The following is a 24,233-nucleotide window of genomic DNA, read 5'->3' on the forward strand; positions in this document are numbered from 1 at the left end:
GCAGCCCTGTAACACTTTTAAGGTAGAGTCCATGGGTGTTCTTAGCAGCTTTTATGTGGAAGGATCCCTGCATCCTTAACAGTGAATATGTCCACTTGTCCTTCCTTTCTCCTTTTATGTGTCATAAGAGCTATGTCAGGGTACACAGAGCTTAGCAGAGGGAGAAAATTAATTTTTACTGACAGAAGGAGCGTAACTAATTGGATAACTATGATTTGCCTCAGTTAATGGAGTTGACTTCTGTTCACGGCACTGAGGTTACAGTCACTGTTTAGCTTGCACAGAAATATCTTGGTGTCTATAATTAAAAGATCAAGATCTTGCTTCAGATTCTATTCCACTACCTTACTGTGTGTTCAGACTCCATGGGAATATTGATTGTGTTTATTATTGATTCAGAGAAAAGAGAACTGTCTTGTTATTAGAGTCATACAGGAGCTGTTACCTCAGCGTCTCTTTGATTTGCTTGGCTCGTTAGAATTAACAAAAACTGCTAAAGATTACTTTGGGGAAAACATTTTTGCCTCAGTTGCTCCTGGGCTTGAGTTATAATTCGTTTTTCTGGGTTTTGTATTGCTATTTAACTTGAAACATAGCAGCTGTGTGGATGAGAAAATAGGATTCTGCCAACTTAGGCTAGTCTACTTTTTAAGTATACTAACCCTTTATGGGGAGAAAGATGTAATTAAGTCACGTGGGGTAGCTGGGCTGGTGGACAGAAGTAGATGAACAAAATAAAACAATGAGACCTTTTGTATGTGATAACTTAATCAGTTTTATTGTTCCTGGAAGTAAGTGTTCCCAGTTTGATTCCTCCCCTGCCCCTGTTTAAATAGCAGTTATCTCTTACTGGCTTGTTTCTTGGGGATTTTTTTATCAAGAGTTAAAAGAAGCTGCTTTTCCTTCTTCCAAACTGAAGCCATGACCCTACAGCACAGCTGCAGGGGCTATGTTGGACCACCTCCTTTAGGAAAAGCAGGTAGTTCAGTGAGCAAGCACTTGGAAGGAAAGAGGCAGCTGAAATACTGCCAGGGACTATGCCAGTTGCCATTGTTTTTGCAGTGACTTCCATACCAGCAGTGTGTGGGATACCAGCAAGCATGTGTTCATCAAACAGGATTGCATTCCACTCTTGAGTTTCCCACTGCCTTCTGTTCTTTTGACTCAACGGTTCTAGTTAAACTCGTTCTGCTGTATCCTTTCAAACTCCCATTTGAGCAGCAAGACAGCTTAATTAATCACTGTGTGGGAAGCTTACATCTATGACTGAGATGAAGACTTCTACTTTGAATAGAAGTCTAGTAGACATAAGCTTTCACTCTTAGAATGCCTCCTCTTTTTCATCTCTGATTTTTTTTTTTTTAAACACACAGAGCTGCGTAGAGGAGGCTTCTCATGCCTACATGCCCATTATCAGATTATTTAGGTTTAACCTGAGAAGTGAATGTTTAGATTTAAAATGCACTTGGTGTATTGGGGCCTAGTAATTATGCTGACACTGAGATTTGTGGGGCAGTATAATTGACAGGTAGTCAAATCAGCCCATATGGAGTTTCATGCTGCTATTTCTACTATACAAGCTTTTTTTGTTTATAACTAATTTAGGGTTTTTAATGTTGCAGTGCGTATGAAATTCAGTTAGTAGCATTGGCAGCTTTTTTTGGTCTTATGTTTTGTAAGTTTTGCTGGTGGCGATCCTTGGGTCAATTTGTTGGGTATCCTGTTTGGAGGCTGATCATTAAATGCCGTTATGACCCAGTCGCAGATGTGGATTTACTGCAGGCAAAGATTTGTTCATATTTGTAGATAACATGGAAAAGAGTTCTCTGAGGTAGATCTGAACCCTTGGGACAGTAGGACAGCAGGATTCTTTCTTTGTCCTAGTTGGGGTGGAGACAGGAGTCCAAGTCCTTCAGAAATAAAATAATTGTATTTTTAAAATTAAATACATAGACAGCTCTTCGTGGCAGGGTAGTATTTTTGGATGATCGTATGTAACAAGGGTGTAAATATAGGGTGAATCCATGTTTCCAAAAGCCAGCTTTCCGAAGATCAGGGCAATCCTGGGCGAACTCAAGTGTGTGTGTGTGCATGTGTCCTCTTCAAGGTAATTCAGTAGAAAGTGTTTCCCAGTTAGGCTTGTGTTATTGATTATCTCAGATAAGTTCCTGGAAGGAGGATGGCACAGCCATCCCATGTTAAAACTGGGAAGTAAGGAAGAGAAGTTGTTAGTGATTTCAAAGTCATGAATGGAATAAGTGAGACCTGTAAGGGACTTCCTTGTGTATCTCTCAGCACATGATGTGCACTGGAAGTTTGGACAAGTTGTCAAAAAGATCTAAAATTATTTTTAGGCATTGGGGGAGAGATGCTTTCTGTGAAGAGGCTTTAGGAAGTGGCTGATCATAATATTTTGTCTATGAAAGCTCTTAACATATATCAGGTACAGAAAAGTTCTTTGGTTCGGCAGAAAAAAGGTTAATAAGAATAATTTCCTGGAAACCATAGGTTTGTGGTTTGTTTGGTGGATTTGCCTTTTCCTGATAATCTTCGGATCCGAATGACTCTGTTTTGTCTACCCCAAAATAATTTTTGTACGCTGTACAAGAGTGGGTGTAGGAGTTCTGGGAGGTACGGTGTACACAAGCTCAGATGAGAAGATTTGAAGTTCCCATCAGATCTTCCAGGGCAAAAGGAACTAGGAAATAAATTGCAATATGAGGATGCCACTTTCTGTTTTATCCTCAACTTCAGAAACAAAAAAAACCCCAAAGAAATGTTGCTTGACTTCGTGCACTATCTGCTATTCCTGACAAACTGTCATAATGGAGGTGCTTAAAAAAAAGATCTTTTTATTGCTTGTAGGTAACTCCAGCGGTGCTAAGTCAGACATGGACATGGCGTACGAAAGAGCCAGAGTGCACTTTGGCTCCGAGGACGCTGCCACCAGCCCTGTTGTGGGCAAGGTAGGCCGTCTCTTTTAGATACTCCAGCATGTTTCTTGCACTGCGCTTCCCATCCTTATTCCTTGAGTAATAGAAATGTGTTCTTCCTTGCTTTGAATACGTGCCCTTGTGTGTATTCATCTCTCTACAAGTTGTGATGTTTGGTGGTCTTGTGTTGGTGTGTTTTTAACTTAGCGTTGTTTCAGTAGATTTTAGTGTCTGTTCAGGGTTTTTAATGAATATCTGGAAAGTGTGGAGATTCTCTTGGCGAGTAATGGGAAAGCAGTGCTGCCGCTGCTTGATTTCAGGTGTATTACCATCCTCTGACTCATGAGAAGGATTGTTTGGAAACATGAATTTGTCAGACTGTGCTTTATTTGTGAGACTTACTTTGCAGCAAGGAATTAAAAACTTGTGAACTTCCTAGAGGTTTTCAGTCATGATTTGTGAATCTGTTTTTTATTTGTGGTCTGCCTTTTACAACGGCTGACCGGGAAGTTCGGAGCACAAAAATGCTCTTGAATTATAGAACTGCAACCCAAAATCTGTAGAGAAACTGTGACTCAGTTTGACCTTGACAGACATTTTATCTTTTCCTCCATCTTTGTACACAGTGTTGATATAGTTTTAGTTCTATCAAGCTGGCAGCTGCCCAGTTTGTGAAAAGTCTCTTCTTATTCTATTTCACAAGCTGCGATGAGTAACTTTGTTTGACATGAGTGTCAAGCTTTGCAGAAAAATATAAGGATAATGAAGTTAGCAAGCTGTTGCTTTTTTGGAAACCTACCTTTTTCTTCTTCAGGCAACCAGTTGTGGTGGATGGAGAACACAGACGATACGTCAAGTTTTTCTGGGGAGGTGCCCCCCGAAAATTATCATATCTAAACTGATACTTGTGTATCTGTTCATTGCAGTCGATATTGAAGAAGACTGTGACGGTGACAGAAACTCCTTCAGCAGTTTTTCATTATAGTGCTGTGCAAGATTCCTGTAATAGCAAACATATTGATGCCATCGTTGAAGCAGCAAAGAAAGACCTTTCAACCTTGATGAAACTTGATGTAAGTTATTACAGGAAAAAATGGCTTTGTTTTTGCTTTTCATCTCATCTGCCAGGCACTAAAAAGTAAATTGTCTCCGCAGTGCATTGTAGACTAGCTGAATATTTTATTCTCTAGTCTGTTGGAGTTGTTAGCAGGACTGAAATAAATCTGGATTATTCTGCCATTTGAAAAGACCATACTGAAATGCACTGCATGAATCTCTTCTCACTGTGTACGGAGTTATCCGTGTGAGAAGTAAACGTGCAATTTCTGCCGCCTTTTAATTTCATGCTCTCACATACCGTGCGAAGAAGTTATGTAAAGGCGTTCAGGTGGTTGCTGAATCTATTAATCCTGTTGGCACAGCATCAGAGTGCCTCGTTTGATTTTTGGGACTGAATTGCTGTATTCAGCCAATGTCTCTGAGTGCATTTCACGGCTGAGTGACTGTGCCATGCCTACTCCAAGCTAAATGCTTGGTGCCCTCGCAGCCATCGTTATTGAGCCCAGCCCCTGCTTATCACCTTCATGTTTCAAGAAGGAATGAAAATGTTTGTTTTCATCGTTCCTGTGATTCCAGCGGCATTTCATTACAGAGGTGTATCTGTTCATGCAGCTAATCAGACAATTTGGGAGAATTGTACATCTGTCTAAGTCAGTCACAGCTATGCTAGTTTTATTACAGCATATATTTCAATAACTCGGGTCCGTTGATGCTGCCGGAGGGCACAGCTGCTGCAGCTTCCTCCTCTGCCTTACAAGCTCTCACCAAGCGACACTTGCTAGAGCTTTAAAGATTTTACTTTTGGATTTTAACGTTCCCTGCTGACTTCTAAATTATTCCCCTTGCAACTTCAGAATGTTGGTCAAGATCCTTCAGCTACCAGTGGTGAGGCTTGAGCTACGTGCTCTGCATGGTCGCTGATTTGACTAAGGGGTCCAGTAGTGTCTGTTAGTCTGCAGGAGGCTTAACTGTCTTGTTATGTTAATTTTAATTTTTTTCAGGCATTTATATCCTCATGAAAAGGCTACAGACTATTTTAGAAGAAATTCTTGTTGCAGATGGAGTAAAGTAGGACTAGGTACTTTCATCTGTTCTGTTCAGCCTTTTGTTCTTGATAGGACTGGCCTCAGACACTGCTTGTGACAAGAGATTGTATCGATATACAACTGATGTCTTCCTTTTTAGACCTATGGGATCATGAGCCAAAATTCCAAGATCACTGAAGCTACAGATTACAGCATTTCTTGTTTGTTTGTTTGTTTGTTCTTAATCTAGAATGAATTTCTTGGTCATTAACAAGTACCAGATTAGACTTGAAGTTAATTGGAACAGTATGCTTAAATTCAGCAGCTAATAGGCAGTGTTTTTAACATTAAGATGTAAATAGTAATGAAATAAGGTAGGCTTTTCAAACTTTGATATTATAGCCACTCAGTTTTTCACGAGTGAATAAGAATCTGATGCAATGAGCCAAACGCTAGAAATCTCATTTAAAGGTCAGTGTTAATTTTTATTATGCGGGATAGCAAAAGTTGATTCTTCTACAGGCAATGGAAGAAAAATCTTACGGTGTTTAAAGTGTTGCGTTTAATACTGCTTACATCAAGGAAGAAAATGAGTTCTGTAAACTCTTCTTTTAAAATATTAGCTCAGATCTTTTATTTCATAGCTGGCCAGAGGCATTTTAAGATGTCATTTTTCAGAGCAGCCAATCAGTGTGGACAAAATCAAGATGTTTTGATGACAGATGATGGTGTTTTGGTTTTGGGTTGTTTGGTAGGTTTTTTTTTTTCATGAAACAGAGAGAGAGAGAGAGAGAGAGGAGGCGATAATTTGCTATAGGAGAGAGGCTTTATTATTTCAAATGACCTTTAGGTATCTGATTTTAGAATTAAGGTGTTCCTTTATTTCTTTTGTTCTAAATAACTTGAATTCCTGGGGTGTCTTTCATGAACAGTCTTCAATCTCATACAACTTTTACATCTTTTCAGCTTTATCTGCAGTTTTGATATGAGGGATAAAAAACGGTGCACGGCTTATCTTCTGCGTGAGGTGTGAGGGAATTGAGTTGCTTCCTTTGACAAAAAAATTATTTGTTCCAGTTAATTACTGCTTTTGTTTATTGTTTATAAGTGGTTTGTGCTTCTACTTCTGCATCATAAACCTCTGTTAATTTATTATAGCAACACAAAGAAACAAACCTGCTGTGAAATGGATTTTATTGTGCTAGCGACTTCTTTTCCTAAAAGCTAGTGGCTGGAGGAGGCTGGAGGGATCACTGCAAAGTTACTTAGCTCAAACCCTGTAACTATGCAATGCTGACTTTGGGTTTGCTTCTCTTGCCCGTTCAAGAGAGAAGATACTAGGCAGGAGGGATCATGTCTGTGACCTTGTTTGTCACCTCCTTTGCTGCTTAATCAGGGTAGTAATATCACAGAAAAGTAGGATTTCAAGGACTGCTTGGAGGTCATTCAGTCTATTTTCACGCCCAAGGCAGAATCAAATATTGCTAAGTAATTTCTGGCAGGTTTTTGTCTAAGCTGTTCTTAAAGATCTCCAATGATGAGGACTTCACAGCTTTGTGTGCGATCTATTGCAATACTTAAATTGTCTTAGACATAATGAAACTCTTTGCAACAATTTTTGATAAGAGTTAATGCAGCCAAAAAAAGCCATTGATAAGCCGAGCTCATCAGGGAGCTTGTATTCCCTTACTGTGAGATACTTCAATAGTGAAAACTTTGTCTTTAAGAATAGGTAATACTATACAACCCGAAATGTATAAATTTAGAAAAACATCATAGAAATTAGTTAAGTTGATATTGCTGAGCTGAAATATTTTGACAGGTGCTTGTCAGGTTCTTTGCATTGGATATGTTCCCATGAAACAGATTGGTTTCAGTAAAACTATTTTTTGATGAAAATCTGTTCTTTTTATCAGCTGTAGGTGTAAAGAATAATTCTGATTATTTCACTTGCTCTATTTTTTTTTTGTTAACTGAAAATGAAAAGGAAGAAACCTGACATAACAGGTACAATGGTAAAATGTTAAATCTCTTCTGTATTGTTTTCCTGCTGTGAAAAGGTTAATGACTATGGGCAGATTCTGCTATGCTGCTTGCACTGAATTGTATCTTACTGTGTGTAGAGATGTCTTGGTTTTAGCGGTTCTACCTCTATGGCAAAGCACAGGACGCAGCAGCGTCCAGCTTTGCCTTGCAGAGGTTAAGCTGTGAGATGCCAGGACTGCACTGTCGCTCCTCAGCATAAAGCAAGATTCACGTAACTGAGCATACATTTTTGCCCCTACCTATTTGGATGATGATAATAAAATGTTGAGCTTCTGGAGATTTGCTGGTTTGGGTGAAAGTTTTGCCGAAGCAAAGGTGTCCTGAATCATTAGGGTTTGGTACTGACTGCACATGGGACACCAAACTGTATGGGCAGTTCTTGGAGATGAAAGAAAATTCTCTCCATGCCTGGTGGTTGTCTGTGTTTTGTACCCAGGAACACGGTGGTGACTGGCTTTGGACCTGCGAAGGAATCTTCTGATCAGCTGATGCATTTAACCAGATCGGCTTCTTGCCATGGCAAGGGTTTGGGGTTGAGTAGCAACTGAGGGCAGGCTTTTGGAAAGACCCTCCCTCTCGTGTGCTCTTCAGAGGGAGGAAAATTCCCACTCTCCTGTGCAGTCCACATGCGCATGCACACAACAATTCGTGATTTTGGGGAAGCTTTTGGTCTATAGTGTGTGTGAAAATCTGCTGTGCGTGCACAGCACAGCTGAGTTGTGTGACCAGGGAAGGGCTGTGATCAAGCAAGTGTTAGATCATCTTGTCCATTCCTCCATGATGTAGACGGTCTCCTCTGATTTCACCTTCCTTTGAAAAAAACTTCATATTTCATGATTTTCATGCCAGCTAATAACAGGTCTCTTTTCATAATACATCCATAAAAGACTGTGGGGGCAAAACTGACAAATATAAAACCCTTAAGAATTAAGTCTGATTAATTGAAAGGAATGAAACATTTTTTTCTTCTGGAAAAAAAAAAGGTTGTTGGGTAGAGAAATATAAAAATCATGCACTATATTTTAGAGAGATTCAAGTACTTATTACATTGTCTGTAGTAATTATTATTCTTATTGGCTTTATTTCAATGCTTCCTCACATTCTCAGACTTTTACATGTGCACCGACAAGTAAATCGTACCCCCCCGCCCCTTTCTTCTCCAGGATCCTTCGCTGTTGAAAGGCAAAGTGACGCTGCATCAGGTTACTGCTGGGACTGTGCTATCAAGGCAAGGAGATCAGGTGAGTGAGCGTCGTCTGAGAGCAGAGAGAACGTAAGTCTGCCTCAGTCTTTGTCCCCACCATCATGTATTTATACACATTGATGATAAATAAAAAATTCCGCCCCCCAGCCGACCCTTCCCAAACATTATCTTCTTGAGGTGAAACAATCCCAGCTCTCAGCCTTTCAGCCCACATGCAGCTGCGTTGTAGCCAGCACGGAAACGTGGTACCTGTCTGCTTTCAGCTCTTCCGTACCTTCATATGAACCTTCGCTATGAGGGCGGTGAGGCACCGCAACAGGCTGCCCAGAGCAGCTGTGGATGCCCCATCATTGGAAGTGTTCAAGGCCAGGTTGGATGGGGCTTGGAGCAACCTGGTCTGGTGGAAGGTGTCGCCGCCTGTGGCAGGGGGGTTGGAACTAGATGATCTTTAAGATCCCTTCCAACCCAAACCATTCTGTGATTCATGAGAAGGTATGGAGTGTCATACCTCTGTCCTTCCTGAGGAGGTGTGGAGACTGGGCAGTCCTTTTTCATGCTCTGCAGGGTGGGCTTTCAGTGATGCCACTCAGCTCTAGTAAAGTATTTTTTCCCCCCATAAAATAGAAATTCAGTGTTATTTGTTTATAGCAAAGTGTATTTAGGATGTAACAAGATTAATTTATAATAATACTTTGCAAATAGACAAGCTTATGCAAAGCAGAGGAGGGGCAGCTCCAGTTACGGTGCTGCTGTGTTCTGCCCTGCTGAACTGCGATGTCCCTCGTCATGCTGCTGGGGTTACCCCGTTGCCTCCATGCTCAATTCTGTTGTTATTTCATGAGATCTTACAGATGTAGCCCTCATGTCTCATAACCATACAAAGAGAAACACATGTTTAATGTTGTGGCTGGTTAGTTTTAAATATTCATAACCTGCTTTTAAGAATTCACTGTTGTGTCTTATTTTATCACCTAATTGTTCAAAAACTATAGGGAGTTTTCTGGAAAACAGATCGGTCATGATAGTACTGTCACAGTGATAATTGCTTTTAAAATCTTTGGGGATTTTATTGAGCTCTTTTTCCATTTTCTCCAGGATGTTAACATTTGCTTTGTGGTCTCGGGGATGCTTCACGTGTACCAGCGGAAGATAGACTCGGAGGAGGACACCTGTCTGTTCATTACCCATCCAGGAGAGCTCGTAGGGCAGCTCGCTGTCCTGACTGGGGAACCACTGATTTTCACCATCAAGGCCAATCGAGACTGCAGCTTCCTGTCTATTTCCAAGTCCCATTTCTACGAGTGAGTTCTGCCATGAAAACATATATTGATTTATTTCGTTAATTATTATTTTTAAATTTTTATGGCCCTTTTGAACAAACAGGAGCGATGGATCTATGTGTGGCATAGTACTGCTACAATACATCCTGCAGCAAACCAGGTAGCTTACGTGAGAGTTTTAAGTGCCCAGATGAGCTCTGACCCATCTATCCGATGGATTTATCTCCTGCAAGAGGCAATACAGGGAACATGGTTAACATTACGTGGAGGTACCTGCTTTGTTCCAGGTTTATAGAGCACTTAACTCAATGGAGTGTAATTTATGACCCAAGGCTTCATAATCCAAATAAGAAAGTCTGGCCAGGGCCTGTCCTTTGCTGCGTTAAGTGCGTCTTTGCCAGGCCCTTTCTCTTAGACTCATTATTCCTTTTTGCTGGGAACAACCCGAGTTCTGTTTCCAAATGCAGCCCAGGCTGTTGGATGTGTTGGATGAATGATTGGTCTTGGTGAGCACTGAAAACCTACAGTTACACTAATAGAATAGGTCAAAGAATAGTGCCCCTGTGCAGGACAGGTTCCTTTGTAGACCTTCGAAGTAGTATGTGTCCTGTGACTTAATGCTTAAAGGGGAATATAGGTATTCCTTAATTAAAACACACACACTCAAACCCAATATGGTAACTAATGGTTAGCCTCATTGTCCAATATTAATGATTAATGCTCTTGATTTATTACATGGTCCTATTTTTAAAACTTACTGTTAGTTCACTCACATAATTTGTGTCAAATACCTCTGTTTCCTTTTCTAACCTTTTTCAACTTCTGCTTGAATGTGCCATTGGTCCCTTGTTACGTGTAAGACTTTTTGAGGTTGTGTTTTTGAGGCCACTACTGTGTTGTGTATTTCTGTGTACTACTTACTTTCCAAACAACTCTAATTGTTTGTATTCCTAATCAACTCTACCTCAGAATCTTGTGCTGTGATTTTTGTTTTTTCACCTCAGGCAAAAGCCTGTATGCCACAAAACTGAACACGCTGTTCTCAGCAGTGCGCTTGGTTGATAAGCTGTGTTTTTTTCAAGTCTGTGCAGTGGATGTCAACTCTTTGACCTAATTTCCGATAGATGCTCCCCGCTTGTGCCATTCCAAGCGGTATCAGGCCTTTTTCTTCTGAGCTCCTGCTTTTTCCTTCTTTCGTCTTCTGTGGTTGTTTTCCTACTTGTTTCTGAGTTTAAATTTCATTATGTCACCTCGGCCAACCAGTCAGTCTACCTTTTCCTCCTCTTTTTCAGTTTTGATATTCAGTCTTGTATTGACTCATTGCTTGCGCTCATTTTCCTGAGCTTTCTCTTCTCTCTGGAGAATTGAGTTCTCTCTTGTTTATTCCAATTTACCTTTTTGCTTCCATTAACTCCTTACCAGCCAGTGATCTCAAACCCATCACTGTATCACCTCTTCTTCATTTTTCGGACCTTCGCAAATCTTTCTCCTTTAAAAAATCTGTTGCCATTTCTCTGCATTTTATGATCTCTGTGATCTTCCAGCGTTCCATCTTCACAGTTTCTCCTGAAACCCAAGTTTTATGTCACTCCTAACTCCTGTTCCCATATTTTAAAGTGTCATTGTAGAAAGTCTTTGAAAAGCATGAGGTTTATTCAAGTTTGTTCATTTTTGCTTTGAACTCTATGAGAAAATAAAACTTAGAAATAAGTTTTATTTTTCACTCTTTGTGCCAAATTCTGTGCTCATAGTCCTACAATGTTAGGCTTTCTCCTTTGCTCAGAATCTCACAGGCTATGATTTTTTTTTTTTTTGGGCGCGCTTTTATCTTACTTATTGACCAGAAGAAATTTGACAAGAACCTCTGTTATTCTCCAAAATTCCTTTCTTCCTTTCTGGTAAAATCTTACTCTTTTTCATTGAGCTGCCTTGGAACACTGTATGTGTTTTTTCTCAATAATAAATGAGCGGGCGAAGCAGAAAGAACATGGTCAATAGTTGCCCTTAGGCAAAGAGCACAGCAATGGAAGTAACCCAGGGTCTAGAATTGCATGTTGGATGTTGGACAACAGGTTAAATCCTTTTCACTGAAACTTCGGGGCAGGAGCCTTTTATGTGGTACTAACACGACTAAATAACTATCTGTAAATGGAGAGTTTAAGTACGGCGTGACACAAGCTAATTATATAGTATATACCTTAAACGCTTTGCTATTTTGCTGAGCTGATGTACTAAGTGTGCAGTGCCTACGCTGCAACTGTTGGTGTCTCCTGACGAACAGTGTAATCAAGTTGTCACCAGACTCTTGAGGGAATATGTTCGGGTTCTGCAGTGCTAGGGACTCTGTCACATTTTCTGCTTCAGTAAATTTCACAGTTTAGAGTCTTAATCATGTGCGCTTGCCAGATTAGCAGGAATGCTTTGATTTTTAGTTTGTATTGCCAGCCAAGCTGAGTATCAAATTGCATCCACATCCACAAGAATATCTGCATAAGTCCCAGGCTTTCACAGACACTAGTTTAGCCTTTTCATCACTATATTTGCTGAGCTTTCTAATGAAGAACCTTGAAGATCCCTCCAGGAACAGGTTTCTGTAGTACAGAGCTTTGGGTTTTAATTTTCCCAGTGTAAGGCATGTGCAAAGCAAAAGAGCAAAGATGAAAATGGCAAGGTGAAAGGAAGGAAACCTGGCTGATAATGGGCAGGGAGGAGGGGGGGAAATCTGCTTTTCTCTCTGTGGGTAAGGGTGGGCTTTTACCTTCCGTGCAATACTCTTGCAGAAGCTGTATAGCACTCAGTCAAATACGAGAGCCCCAGATGGAAATAAAAGCAGCCTGTTAGTAGTTTACATTTTGAATGCATTAAGTATTAAGATACATATCTTGAGGGAGGAAAAGGAGTAAATGGCTTTTACTGATCACAGCAGACAGCCTGTGTGGGAGGAGACTTTGAGGGCTAAATAAGCAAGTAGAGTGAAAACCATGAGCTAAACCATTCAGGAGTTCTCAGGGAGTTTAGTTAACTTTTAGATCAGCTGAGAAAGGGGATAGGGCTGCGTGTTTTGCACGTGTTGAGCAATTAGTGTTGTCTGTTTATTTGTGTTTATTAGTCCTGGGGTGCCTTTTCCAGCTCCTTTCTCCTTTGCTCCAAGGTAAAGTTTCCATAGGATAACATGTTGTTTTCACGTGCAGTAGTAGTTAATCAAAACCAAGGTGGTCTGTAGGCATGTTGGGTCGGAGATGGGGGGGCATGGAAACCTCAGGGAAGAGAAGGGGGGGCAGCAGAAGAAAGCTGTCCTGCTTTTTCGTAATCCTGTTTTGAGGGCTGGATTTTAGAGTGCTAAAGGCAAGAGTTGGTGTTCAGTTTAATTTACCTAGTAGCACATATGAGTGCAGGGGTATGAGTGTGATGAGCTCAATATGGAACAGGGATGTACGCCTACGAATCTCTTCGTTTCAAATTCAGGGATTTCGGATGAAGAAATTATAAGCTTCATTAGTACGAAAAGTAGTAATTTGAGGCATTGGGTAAGGAGAGGAGATAAAGATGAAAGGTCCCTGTGGTGTCCTGTGTGGTGCACTTGACCCACAGCCGCTGTTAGCTCTGGGTCTCTTGCTGCAGCTGTAGGATGAATGAATGAGAGATCTGATGTTTTAGAAACTTTAGGGCAGCTTCTGTGTTTCATCCAGGCTTTTGTTACCGTGTTCTAGGATTACGGATCTTTTCTCAGGCTTCCTCTCATTTCTGCCAAGTTACAGTGGTCCACAAGGAACCATACTGCAGTTAGGGAACAAAGACTGACTACGCTCTTCCCATGCCTTTCTCTCTTCCTCCCTGTCTTTTAGGGTGCGAGGTTAGAGATGAAGCTCACGTGATTTGTGCTTACGGAGAGTTCCCACACACACAGGGTCTTCTAAGTGGATTGTCTGATGGCAGTCTGATACATTCATTGTAAAGGGAACACTGATACAGAAAGCATACTAAGTATTTATCATTTTCTCTTCTTTGTTTCTGCCCGTGTGTGGCTTTAATGTAGCTCCCTCATCTCTGTCTGCGCGCACTTCACGTACCAGGTCTGCATACACACAGCTACTTCTTTCTGAATCGTGCTGCCTCTTGTGAAGGAACTATTTTTTAGTAGTCTGCATCGATTGCTCTTGATGCTGTGCAGGAACAGAAAAGATAAGATGTCCGAACAGGAACACCACCTAGAGATGTGCGTGATCGGTTCGCTCCTGTGGAGTAGTGTTGCAGTAAGAATTTGAGTGCTTACTCACAGGGTAACAGGATGCAGTGATCTTTAGGCTAAGAAAAATAAGAAATAAGATATTCACAGCCGTTATGAGGTGTCTGTGAGAGCGATTTCCCTTGGGCTGCACAGTCAGTGTCGAGTTTGCAGTTATCACCGGCAGAACATTTCCAAAGTTTTTCACTTTGGAAAAGTAGTGAATTACACGGTGTCTTTACTACTGAAGACTTTAAGCATCACTCAAAAGATTCAGCATGAAGATCAGAAGCTTTATTAGGAGATGTTTCAGTTCATTGCGGTCTTTGCAACAGGGAAGAGGGAACGTGTAGTACAGAGCAGGTCTCTTATTTTTAAGAGCATCAAACTTCACATAAAATGAAGTTCTGACCTGAAATAAAATCTAAGGGAAACCGTGAGCACATGCACATGTGAGAGACCCAGGGGTGGGGAATGGTGGCAAGGGATAATCTTCTGGACAGTGTGAACATTTTCCTGAGTTACGAGGCACCTGGGTGGGGGTTTGGAGGGCGGCTCACAAACAAGAGTGAGCACGGCGCCCATCCATCCCGCTGCTCGCTTAAAGAAGGGAATTGGGCCTGGCAGCAGGACTAGCCAGCATCGTACTAGCATAGTTCTACTGCTACTAGGACACCATTGGCTTTGAGTGACATTTAATTTCAGCTAGGTTGGCAGGCTGGCCAGTCCCAGACTTTGTCAGATTATCACTGGTGAAGTGTGGTGGTGGCGATAGCAGAGTGTGTATATGGGTTTGTGCTAACTTCTGAATCAGTGCCTGTATAACTGCCCAGTTGCGTTGCCAACAGCTGCGCTGGGGTGTTGTGTGCCTGTGTGTACCTATTCCTGTTTGTGGGAAGTGCTTGAATAACACTTTTTTTTCCTTATAGGATAATGCGGGAGCAGCCGAGCGTAGTTCTCGGTGTGGCCCACACTGTTGTGAAGAGAATGTCCCCGTTTGTTAGGCAAATTGACTTTGCCCTGGATTGGATGGAGGTTGAGGCTGGACGAGCTGTTTACAGGTGAGATGTGGACAAAATTGTATGCTGTCTGTTGAATATTAAATTTTTCATAGTTAACGAGCTGTGCTCCCTTAGTGATATATAGAATAAGCAGCTCATTGGATTAAATTTATTAACCACTCCATCAGGTTTATCTGTTTGCCTGTTTTGAGATTATTTTCTTCCTTCAGTACCCATCAACACTGCTTCAGTGTCTTGTCTCCAGGTGTTATTAAAATTCCTTCATACTATTCCTCATCCTTTACGTTGTCTTGGAAAGCTTTTAAAGTGACATGATCAATTAAGACACAGACAGTTGTATGTTCTGGTGGTAGTTTCTGCATTGTTAAGGGCATGAACATCTGTTGCTCAAGGAGTTTTTCAGCCTTTCTGAAATAAAAAACAAAGGTAATTCAGTCAGGCTTATTCAACAGCAAATTGAAAATAGGTGCTACACTTTAAGGGGTAAAAGTTATGCTTGGGAAAACTTAGTTTTATGGATTTTTATACTAGGATACATTTGAGCCATTATATGGTTGCTGCAGTGGTGGAAGAATAAAGGTCTAATTCAGTATGTGTTCTGTATAATTGTAATTTTAATTTTTATAACTATATATGCAGCACTAATGCTAATGGAATTGTTGGATTACTTTGTGCATCAAAGCAGTCATAATTGCCAATATCTTGTTAAAATCTTTCAGAATTCCTTGCATTAGTTTTAACTCCTCTACCAGAAGGATGGCATTTCATCCGTGTACTAGGTTACGCTGGAAATCTGCATGCCAAACAGCACTCTTTGTCGTGCAGACTCAGTATAGCAAAACCTTCCTGATAGACTAAGAGGTCTGCACCGAAAGGGGTCCAAATCCTGGGCCACTTGGTGGTTTTTCTCTTTGACCTGCAGAATCTTTCTGTCCATCCATATTGACCTTGCAATGACAACAAGCTCCTGCTGTAACCAGTAATGAGCCTGTTGCCTCCCCGAGAGACCACTTGCGTTCTGGTCATCTGCTTCCAGACCTGACATTAACCAGTTGTGCAAAGCCTGTACGTTTAAACATTAGCATGTGTCCAAGTTACCTCTTAACAAATGCCTGTTCAGTTTCTTGTTTGCTTCTTACATGTTTAACCAACAGCTAAATGTTCCTGTGCCTTCTAAGCCAGGTGATCAACTTCTTAAAAGACTCTACAAGCATTTGCCGAGCAAAGGTGCTTCACTTATCCTCGTTATTGATTATTCTTTCTGCAGGCAGGGTGACAAGTCAGACTGCACGTACATTGTGTTGAACGGTCGACTTCGCTCGGTCATACGGATGGATGATGGAAAAAAGCACCTGACGGGTGAATATGGACGAGGAGACTTAATTGGAGTGGTAAGAGCCAGTTTCAAAAATGAATTGTTCAGCTGAGAATTTGGTATTGACTCCACACTAAACAAACAAAATCTTGCTTGATCGATTGTTAATCTTAGTTTAAGGGCTTTCACAAGCTGAAAGATGGAAAATCCCTTCTACCTGGAAACTTTAATAATCCCGTTCATGTATTATTATATAGACTTGGCTTAAAAAGAGAGGTTTAAAAAAGTCACAACTAAACCAAAAAGCCCTGCACAATGCTCTTTTGTGAGATGGGTTACTTTCTTTCACACTGAGAGGAATGCAGCCTGTTAGAATAGTTTAGGGAGAATTGCAAGAATGTGCACTAAATAGTGATTTAAATAAATTTAGTATCATACAAAGACTGAATTTGGCTGGGGCCCCTGGAACTGTCTAGTCCAATGCCCTCCGAGTTAGCAGAACCAACTTCAAAGCTGCATCAGGTTGGTCAGGGAATGTGTGGTTATTAAAAGGTATTAAAGCAACTTTTGATTTCAAAACTGTAGTATTTATCCATGTTTCATTTCTCTCCCATGTTCATTTTTTGTTTCTCAGACCTAGTTGAACACCTGAAGTGGGATTCCTACTTCATAAAATACGCATGACTTGTTTGAGTTTTATATTTAAAATTAGAAGGTTTCTGAAGTTCCAAGATCATTGTTCAGGCCCTCTTCTGCTTTCTGAGCTGAAAACTAAGCATTTAATGTGTATCCGTTTATGGCCAGGATTAGCGTACCTCTGAGTAAAGAAAACATGAGAGTTGCTATTAGTAGTATGGGAAGAAATTCTTGTTTATAGAGATCAAGAGGAGGAGGAAGGAGGAGTATGAGACTGGTTTCAAGACTCTGCTGATTGCAGAAGGTGGTGTCTTTGAAAGCGGCACGATCCAGCAGTTGAGCGTTACCCGCTGGTGTAAGAGCTTCTCCTCTGCTACCGCGCCTCTTTCCCTTGGCCACTGGCTGTGTCTGTAATGGAGGACTGACTGTCGCTGGAGCAGGAATGCATCGGCAGCACGTGAGCCCGGCTGCCTCTGACGGCAGGTGCGTCACAGTCTGGCATCTGCACTGTAGAGTGTCCGTGGCAGAGGTCTCGTGTACTCCGAGAGGCTAGGCACTGACCTGACATCTCCGTTGTTTTCCTTGAGAGAAGTAAAAAGTTTTCCTGTAAGGAGGGTGAGTCTCTGGACTTTTCTGATGCGTGTTCACGGCTCACTTCCATTTGACCAGTAACTTGAAAATAAATTGTATATCCCTCGGGAGTGGCTGTAGTAGCCTGTACGAGACAATTCTGCTGATACTCCCAGCAGAAGACAAAGGTGGTCTGGACTGGTGACTGCACCGTCTTTGTTGTTACACATGGACAGTATTTCAGGATATCTTCCCAAGACCTGTGCTACTTTTGTTGGCTTGCAACTGTATTTGGAGAGGCAGGTCTATTATTGGGTGTGCTGGGCACACTCACAAATCTTGTTCCTTTGTTTCTTCTCTTTTGAGCTACCTCTTTGGGATATTTCATTAAAGGTAAAATGACATGGTTGGACAGGAGTTAAAGGTCAGATCTTTTGTGATGAATCATGGTGGTATGAGGCCTTCTAGTGTGTGGATAAGGGTTTGTCACCTACATGTTTTGACACATACAAGCATTTTCCAGCTTCTTTCCCTGCTCTCTTTCACCAGTGGCGATCTGTCAAGCTTCTGGAGTTCTGCAGAGCTCCGAGGTTAAAACAGCCGAGCTGTTCTACTTTCTGAAAGCAGTTTTGAGTGACAGTGGAGCATACAGCCTGAACTCTACCTCCTGTACGAGCACTAGTGCTGGTTTTGGCATAATATTTTGTGCTGGCTCAACCATTTATCCGGTGAGGAGAGGTTGATTCGGTGGATGGACTGGGATGTGTTTGCTGCAACAGGGCCACGTTTGCTGGTGAGTCCCTAGGCACGGATGGCTTATGTCTAAACCATAAGTCACTTTTCTGGATCTGTGTTACGACATGAATCATTAGAAGACTTTTGTGACTCTGTGGATGTCACCTACTCCTTCCTACCCACAGCTCCCAGGCCCACTGACTCATGCTGCCATTTGTTGAACGAATCTCCATGCTCTGGCTGTCTTTCGACAACATGGGGGAGGATTTGTAAAGATTGCCAAGATTAATGTAGCCGTTCTTTGCAGAGGGCATTAGTAGAATGACATTTTTCCTTTTAAAAAGATTTGTTTATCCCCTTCTGCAGGATCTGTTATAAACCTTTAAAAGCCTGCTGTAGGGTTGGTTTTTTTTCCCCTGACAGTAACGTAATTGGAGGTTCTAGGTGCTTGCAGGGAATGAAATTAGTAGCTGGTATCAGTAATTGGTATTTTGGTCAACTGATGGCATGTTCCTCCCTGAAACCCGTCCAAGACCCCCCCATGTCATTCTGAACTGTGCGCGCTAATAAATTGACTACAAGATTCTTGTATTTAATTTTTCTTTATTGCCTTTATCTCAGAACTTTTAAAACGCTATGTGTCATATGCGTAAGAGATGAATATCTGCCTTTTCTGCTTTCAGAAGAAAAGGACTGAAAAAATGAAGGATTTCAGGCAAGACGGTAGTTTTTTCAAGCATGTGTGTGTGTTCCCAAGGCTAAACTTGTGGCTCAAACTGTTTTGTTCCTTATTCTGACTCAATGGCATCTGTTTCTGAGGTCTGTCAATTTGGGAGAGAAGAACAGATTTGAAACTGAAGTCTGCCTTCCCTGTGTAGTTAGTTGCAGAGCTGACAAGGGTAGTTATGTCAGGGGAGGATGATCCCTGCTCCCTGGGAGCCTTTTCAGAGGGGCGTTGCCAGCTGCTTGCTGCTGCTGACCCTATCGATGGGCAACTCCAGTTGGTCAAATCAAGTCAAAACTCGATTGAAGGCCTTCCAGGTAGTTTTTAAAGGACAGTGATGAATTTGTTAGATAAAGCCCTTCCATTTGAAGTACAGTTGACCACTTGAAATACAGCTGACAGAAGTCCTGTTGTCTAGAGACTATGATTTGACCCACTTTGGGGGGAATCTTTTCATTTGTTGGTGCCGTTTGCTACAGATGCACCTGTGGAAAAATGCTAAAATATTAATTTTATTAAACTGCTATGTGAACTAAAGGGTAAAATGCAAACTAACTTTCTTAGGGTGACTTCTACCATGCCCAGGTGGCACCAGAGGAAGTCAGAAAATCCCACCATGTGTTGACAGAGTCAAAGGGCTTCTCTTCACTAAGTTATTTGTTTAAAATGCTTATACTAGTCTCCCTGTCTCTGTCTTTTTTTTTTTATAATGTAGCTGCTTAGTTCTGATCTTGGTTAACTGCTGCAAATTGTAGTTTTTCCTCTTGTTATCTTAATCTCACGAATACATTGCTGTCTGAGAAAGAGGATCCGTTTTCATTAATTCGTTACGCCTGTTGATATCAGGAAAACTGCCCCAAGCTTTGACATTTAGCGTGGTCACGAGCTGCTGAGACTGGGGCAGTCAGTCAGTACTTTTTTACAACCTGCAAATTAGCTTATTCCAGATGGGTCACAGGATCACAGCTCCAAGTGCCTGTTGAGATGGGTGTTCTTTGCTTTTTGTGTTGTTGGAAGGACACTTGTGGGTGAGGAGAAGGGAAGAAACCAACAGAGCTATCTTGCAGAATAATCTCCTGTTGAATAAAAGTTATTTGTATACTGCCTGCTCCCTTCAAATATCTAGATGTGATAGAACCTTCCATGTAATTAGCTTTTTATGCAAGTCTACACTTTGTCTTAATTGGATTGCTGAAGAATGACTGCAGTGTTGGTAAGATGACTAAATGCCAGGCAGTTCTCAGGGGCCTCGGTGACAGCTGTTGAACTTCGAATATTTTTAAAAGCTGGGCTCTTACATAGTTTATAGCTAGACTTATTGGTAGCCATCTGTGTTGTAAACTGTTGTCTGCTTACCAGCAAACCAGTCGGCTTTCAAAAAGTGGGAAGGTTGCAGCGATGTTTTGGTTAGTTCAAGGCCCTTTCTGCTTCATTTTAACAACCAGAATGCCCCTTCTTGTTAGTAGGATTAGACCCAGCTGGTTTTGGGTAGCAAAATAGCAAAACAAATGAAGAAAGGCATTTGTGCATTAATGCGTTTTTTTTAACGCAGGGCAGCATGAGTGATAAATTGCAGAAAAAGAAGCCTCATCTGCCGGTGTTGCGGCATACTAGTTCTGCTGTGGAAGAAATAATGCTTTACATTCTAGAGATAATGTCTTTTTTAAGGTTTTTAGATGTTAAGTTGTTCATCTCATTAATACAGTTAAACGTGCGTGGCTTTTTTTCCTCCCTTAAAAAGTTGAAAACCAAGAAGAATGTGTAGATGGCTTATGATTTCCCTAGGGATTTGGAGCATTGTCCTTTTGAGGTGTAATGCTGTTAGAAAGCTATAATTGATGAGTAATCCTCAAAGGAAACACACCAGTATCGGGATTACACTTGTCAGGGATACTTGTCTTTATCAGTATTAATGTTGTTATATGCGGCTGTCTTTGACATTGTACCCTGACAGCAGGGCTAAAACTGGGCCAGTCCTACTCTGTTAAGGCTGGTTTGCTTTGTCATTTTTAAGTTGTGGATGTGTTTTGCTGATTAGTTACATGTATTTTTTTCAGACTGAATTCTTCTGTTTCTAAAGCTTTAAGTGACTAAAAAACGAGGTTTCGGGTTAATTCAGGTTAGTGGCGCCTCAGGCACTCTCTGTGCACACCCGTATCTGTGGAAATTGGAGGCGGATGAGGTCCAAGAGCTGAGATGGAAGACGTATTTCTGAAAGGAGGTGTTCTCTCTCCATCTCTTCCGCTGTCTGTCTTGGTAATACATTACTAAAAATTATTATTTGCCTAGAAGCATCGTAGGTGTGAAATTGTATTTAAAAAAAAAACCAAACCAACAAACCTAAACCAAAACTCAAAACCAGACAAACAAAAATCCCAAAGAAACAAACAAAACCAAAACAAAACACAAACCACACAACAACAAACCCCCCAGTATTTACCAGCAGCGAAGTGAGACAGAGGAAGCTCTGGGAAATGAGTTCACATTTGTGCAGCTGAATTAGTGTCAGACTGAAATTAGCAGCTCGATGTCCTGATGTCCAAACCCATCTTGAGGGCGCTCTTGGCTGAACTGAAGTATCTATCTGAGCCATCTGAACCTTGGTTTCTGAGGAGTGTCTTCGCTTACGGGGTGAGCTGCTGAGTACTGTCTATTTTTCTACAACAATGTATTTCTTTTATCCACAACAGTTTAACTTTTATCCTTCTTTGCCTCAAGTTCTAACAGCTGATGGAGGTAAGAGACCATTCACAACTGAAAATTGTTGTGGTACAGTTTAGAGTTCACAGTTTTCTCGCCGGCTGAGAAAACCACAGGCCCAGTTTTGACAGGATCTGGTGTTAAATTATCTGGCATTAATGTTATGTGGGTAAGTCATTTGGCTTTGTAGCTGCTGGGGATAAAACTGCAGAGAGCTTTATCTCCTTAGCCAAATTCTTTTTAGAGACTATTAAGATCTTTGATGACAGATAGTGATAGAAGTTGTATCCTACTGGGTTTCAGATAGGTGATTTAATACATCAAACTGTCATTCCTTAAGCTACTTTGTGTCTCCCTCCTGCTTCCAGCTGAACTCCCTTGTGATAATATCATTGCTAGTGTGCAGCTATCAAATAACTCTTGATACAACTTCTGATCAGCCTTCAGGACAGTCTTGCACTTCCCTTGCCTTCTGCTCCTTTCTGCCTTCCGTTTTGAGAAATGCTGCGTTGCACTAGGCTGGCGAATACTGCATCCCCTTCAACCTTTGCAAAATGCACAAGTAAGTTGTTAGCAAAAGAGATTTTGTTGTTGTTGTTGATTAGAACTTCTCTTTTCGGCCAGCATCGTTAGGTAAGAGTCACTGAGTGAGAGAGAGAGGCGCGATCCTTTTCATCATGAAAATGCTTGGAGGCTGGCGAGTAGCGGGAAGCAGAGTCCAGCAGAGGCGACAAAGTATTTATGGGGGGAAGAGTCACAGTGAAGGATGTGGAAAGGGTATTGCTAAAGTTCCAGCCAGGTTTGGTGTTCTTGTGGTGGAAGCTGAGTGGAAGGCAATCAGATCTCTCCCTTGTTGGAAAGTATTCGAGCAGGTCACCACGTTCTGTTATCTCTTCTTCCACTGTTGAAATTCAGGTATAATTTCACCGTACGGGGAGCACGCGGCATGCCTGTAAGTGGCGTTGCACTCGCAGACACTCTTCAAACAAGCTGGAGAAATTTGATGGATTCGTTGTGTGTCCTTCAGATAGCTTTTGCTATGTTTTTTGGTGGTGTTTTGACTGTAATGTTGGATTAGGGGAGCAAAACGTGCATGCGGCTTCCTGTCTTTTCTGTAGCCACATGTATATAAGGAGATAAACTTAAATACAGTAGGTAGGACTGTTATCAGTTCCCTTCCCCAGCTATAATCTTTCCCTTTCCTGTCCCTTAATGACGTTCACTGCTGCAACAGGACTGTCATTGCACTGCCACAAAATGCAGGCACAGTCCTTTCAGAAGAACCTGTAGCGTGACTCCCACTGCCTTAATTACAAATGGTAGCAAGCTCAGTCTTGTTTAATTTTTACATATATTTTATATATACACTTACACAAATGCATCTGCATATGCAAAGTAAGACTTGCATATAAGAGTGTGTGTATACGTATGTAAGTCTTTTATATATAGCTACGTGTATATATGTATAAAAATGAGAGAGGGAGGTCTGGATTTTTCCTTCTGCACAGCAGAAGTGCTGGATGTCCTCAGTCATGGGGTTAACTTGGCACACGAAATATTGCAGAAGGTGGTGGTTAGAACAACTTTCAAGAGTACATGGTGTACTGCATTCATCCGCTGGCACTGCTCCCACAAATAGCATCGATTTGCAGCTTGTCTGGTTGCTCTTCCCACTCATTCATTGCTTCCAGCAGTGTCTCCTCCTTTGTCCGTCTCTGATACAAACAAGTTAATGTTTCAGATCCTTCTAAACTGATGGCTGGAGGAAGCACCTTTGAGATTAGCATCCTCTGCTGCTTCAGGTGCAGGCGAGCTGAAGAAGGGTCTGAATGCAGCTTGTTCAAACCAGAACCAAAATTGTTCCATGTAGTGTTTGGTTGCCCTTCGTGTGACATTGTGTTACATTGCTGTCTTCAGTTGCAGCAGCATCACCTCCTGTCCTTGTCTAGCAAAAACACCGCTGTGAAAATCCACACGCGTGTCTGGTTCAAGCCTGTACTGTTCCAGTGTTAGTGCTGGCGACTGAGGTACGGGTGTGCTACCTGCTACCTGTGCACCTGACTTGTTGCCTATCCCTTTCCTTGAGCCTCCTAAACTATCAGCAGATGTCAGTGTTGATATTTCTTCTTCTTATGCCTCCATGGGTGCATCTACGCTTTCTTGCACAGCATATTTCATCCCTGGCCCTTGTGCTCCCCGCTGTCTTGTGATGGTCCTTCCCCAGTGCCTTTGGGTGAGCTGTTGGTTTCGCATAGTGCCTGGCGCAGTTTGGGGTGGACGTTGTGTAAGGAGAGAGCAAGGAGGCAGTTTTGGCAGACAGACCTCTGAGCCCTTTGTCTTTTCCGCGGGGAGCTGGGGGGTCTGAGCAGGGTGTGTGCACCGGCAGCGGCACCACAGTCGTGCTGGGAAGCTTCGGTCTGAATTGCTGCGCCCCTGCTCAGGGTAGTCTGTGCCCCCTCTGATGCTGCTGGAAACCATGCCTGTGCTGAAGAGAAGAAAATGCATTTTTGCTATTTGGATTGTTATCAGAGTTCTCACTTTTTGTTAGACATGACACTGCTTTCATTGCAGCGTGGCTGGATGTGCCCTGGCGGATCTCCCTGCACGCTCTTTTGTGAGAGGGTGCGTGTTCATGGGCTGCAGGGTCTTGCCAAAGCATCTTGTGGGAACATGAAAACTTGAGCCTGCAAATACCAGGCTTATTGACAGGTGGCGGTTATGGCTTTCATGGATGAGGATTTGGAAGATGAAGAGTTTAA

At 41.9% G+C, this 24,233-nt stretch overlaps 1 protein-coding gene across 3 annotated transcripts in view; it reads left to right on the forward strand.

Moving 5' to 3' along the window:
* PNPLA7 (patatin like domain 7, lysophospholipase) overlaps positions 1 to 24,233 on the forward strand; it is a 126,910-nt gene that overhangs the window by 19,889 nt on the left and 82,788 nt on the right. For all 3 annotated transcript variants that reach the window (XM_075112285.1, XM_075112288.1, XM_075112287.1), the window contains exons 14-19: positions 2,866 to 2,966; positions 3,860 to 4,006; positions 8,227 to 8,304; positions 9,363 to 9,568; positions 14,702 to 14,833; positions 16,062 to 16,185. In XM_075112285.1, coding sequence (XP_074968386.1) covers positions 2,866 to 2,966; positions 3,860 to 4,006; positions 8,227 to 8,304; positions 9,363 to 9,568; positions 14,702 to 14,833; positions 16,062 to 16,185 — 788 coding nt within the window. The remainder of the gene's footprint in view (positions 1 to 2,865; positions 2,967 to 3,859; positions 4,007 to 8,226; positions 8,305 to 9,362; positions 9,569 to 14,701; positions 14,834 to 16,061; positions 16,186 to 24,233) is intronic.

This window comes from Phalacrocorax aristotelis, chromosome 17 (assembly GCF_949628215.1).
Source record: "Phalacrocorax aristotelis chromosome 17, bGulAri2.1, whole genome shotgun sequence".
In the NCBI taxonomy this organism is placed as follows: Eukaryota; Metazoa; Chordata; class Aves; order Suliformes; family Phalacrocoracidae; genus Phalacrocorax; species Phalacrocorax aristotelis.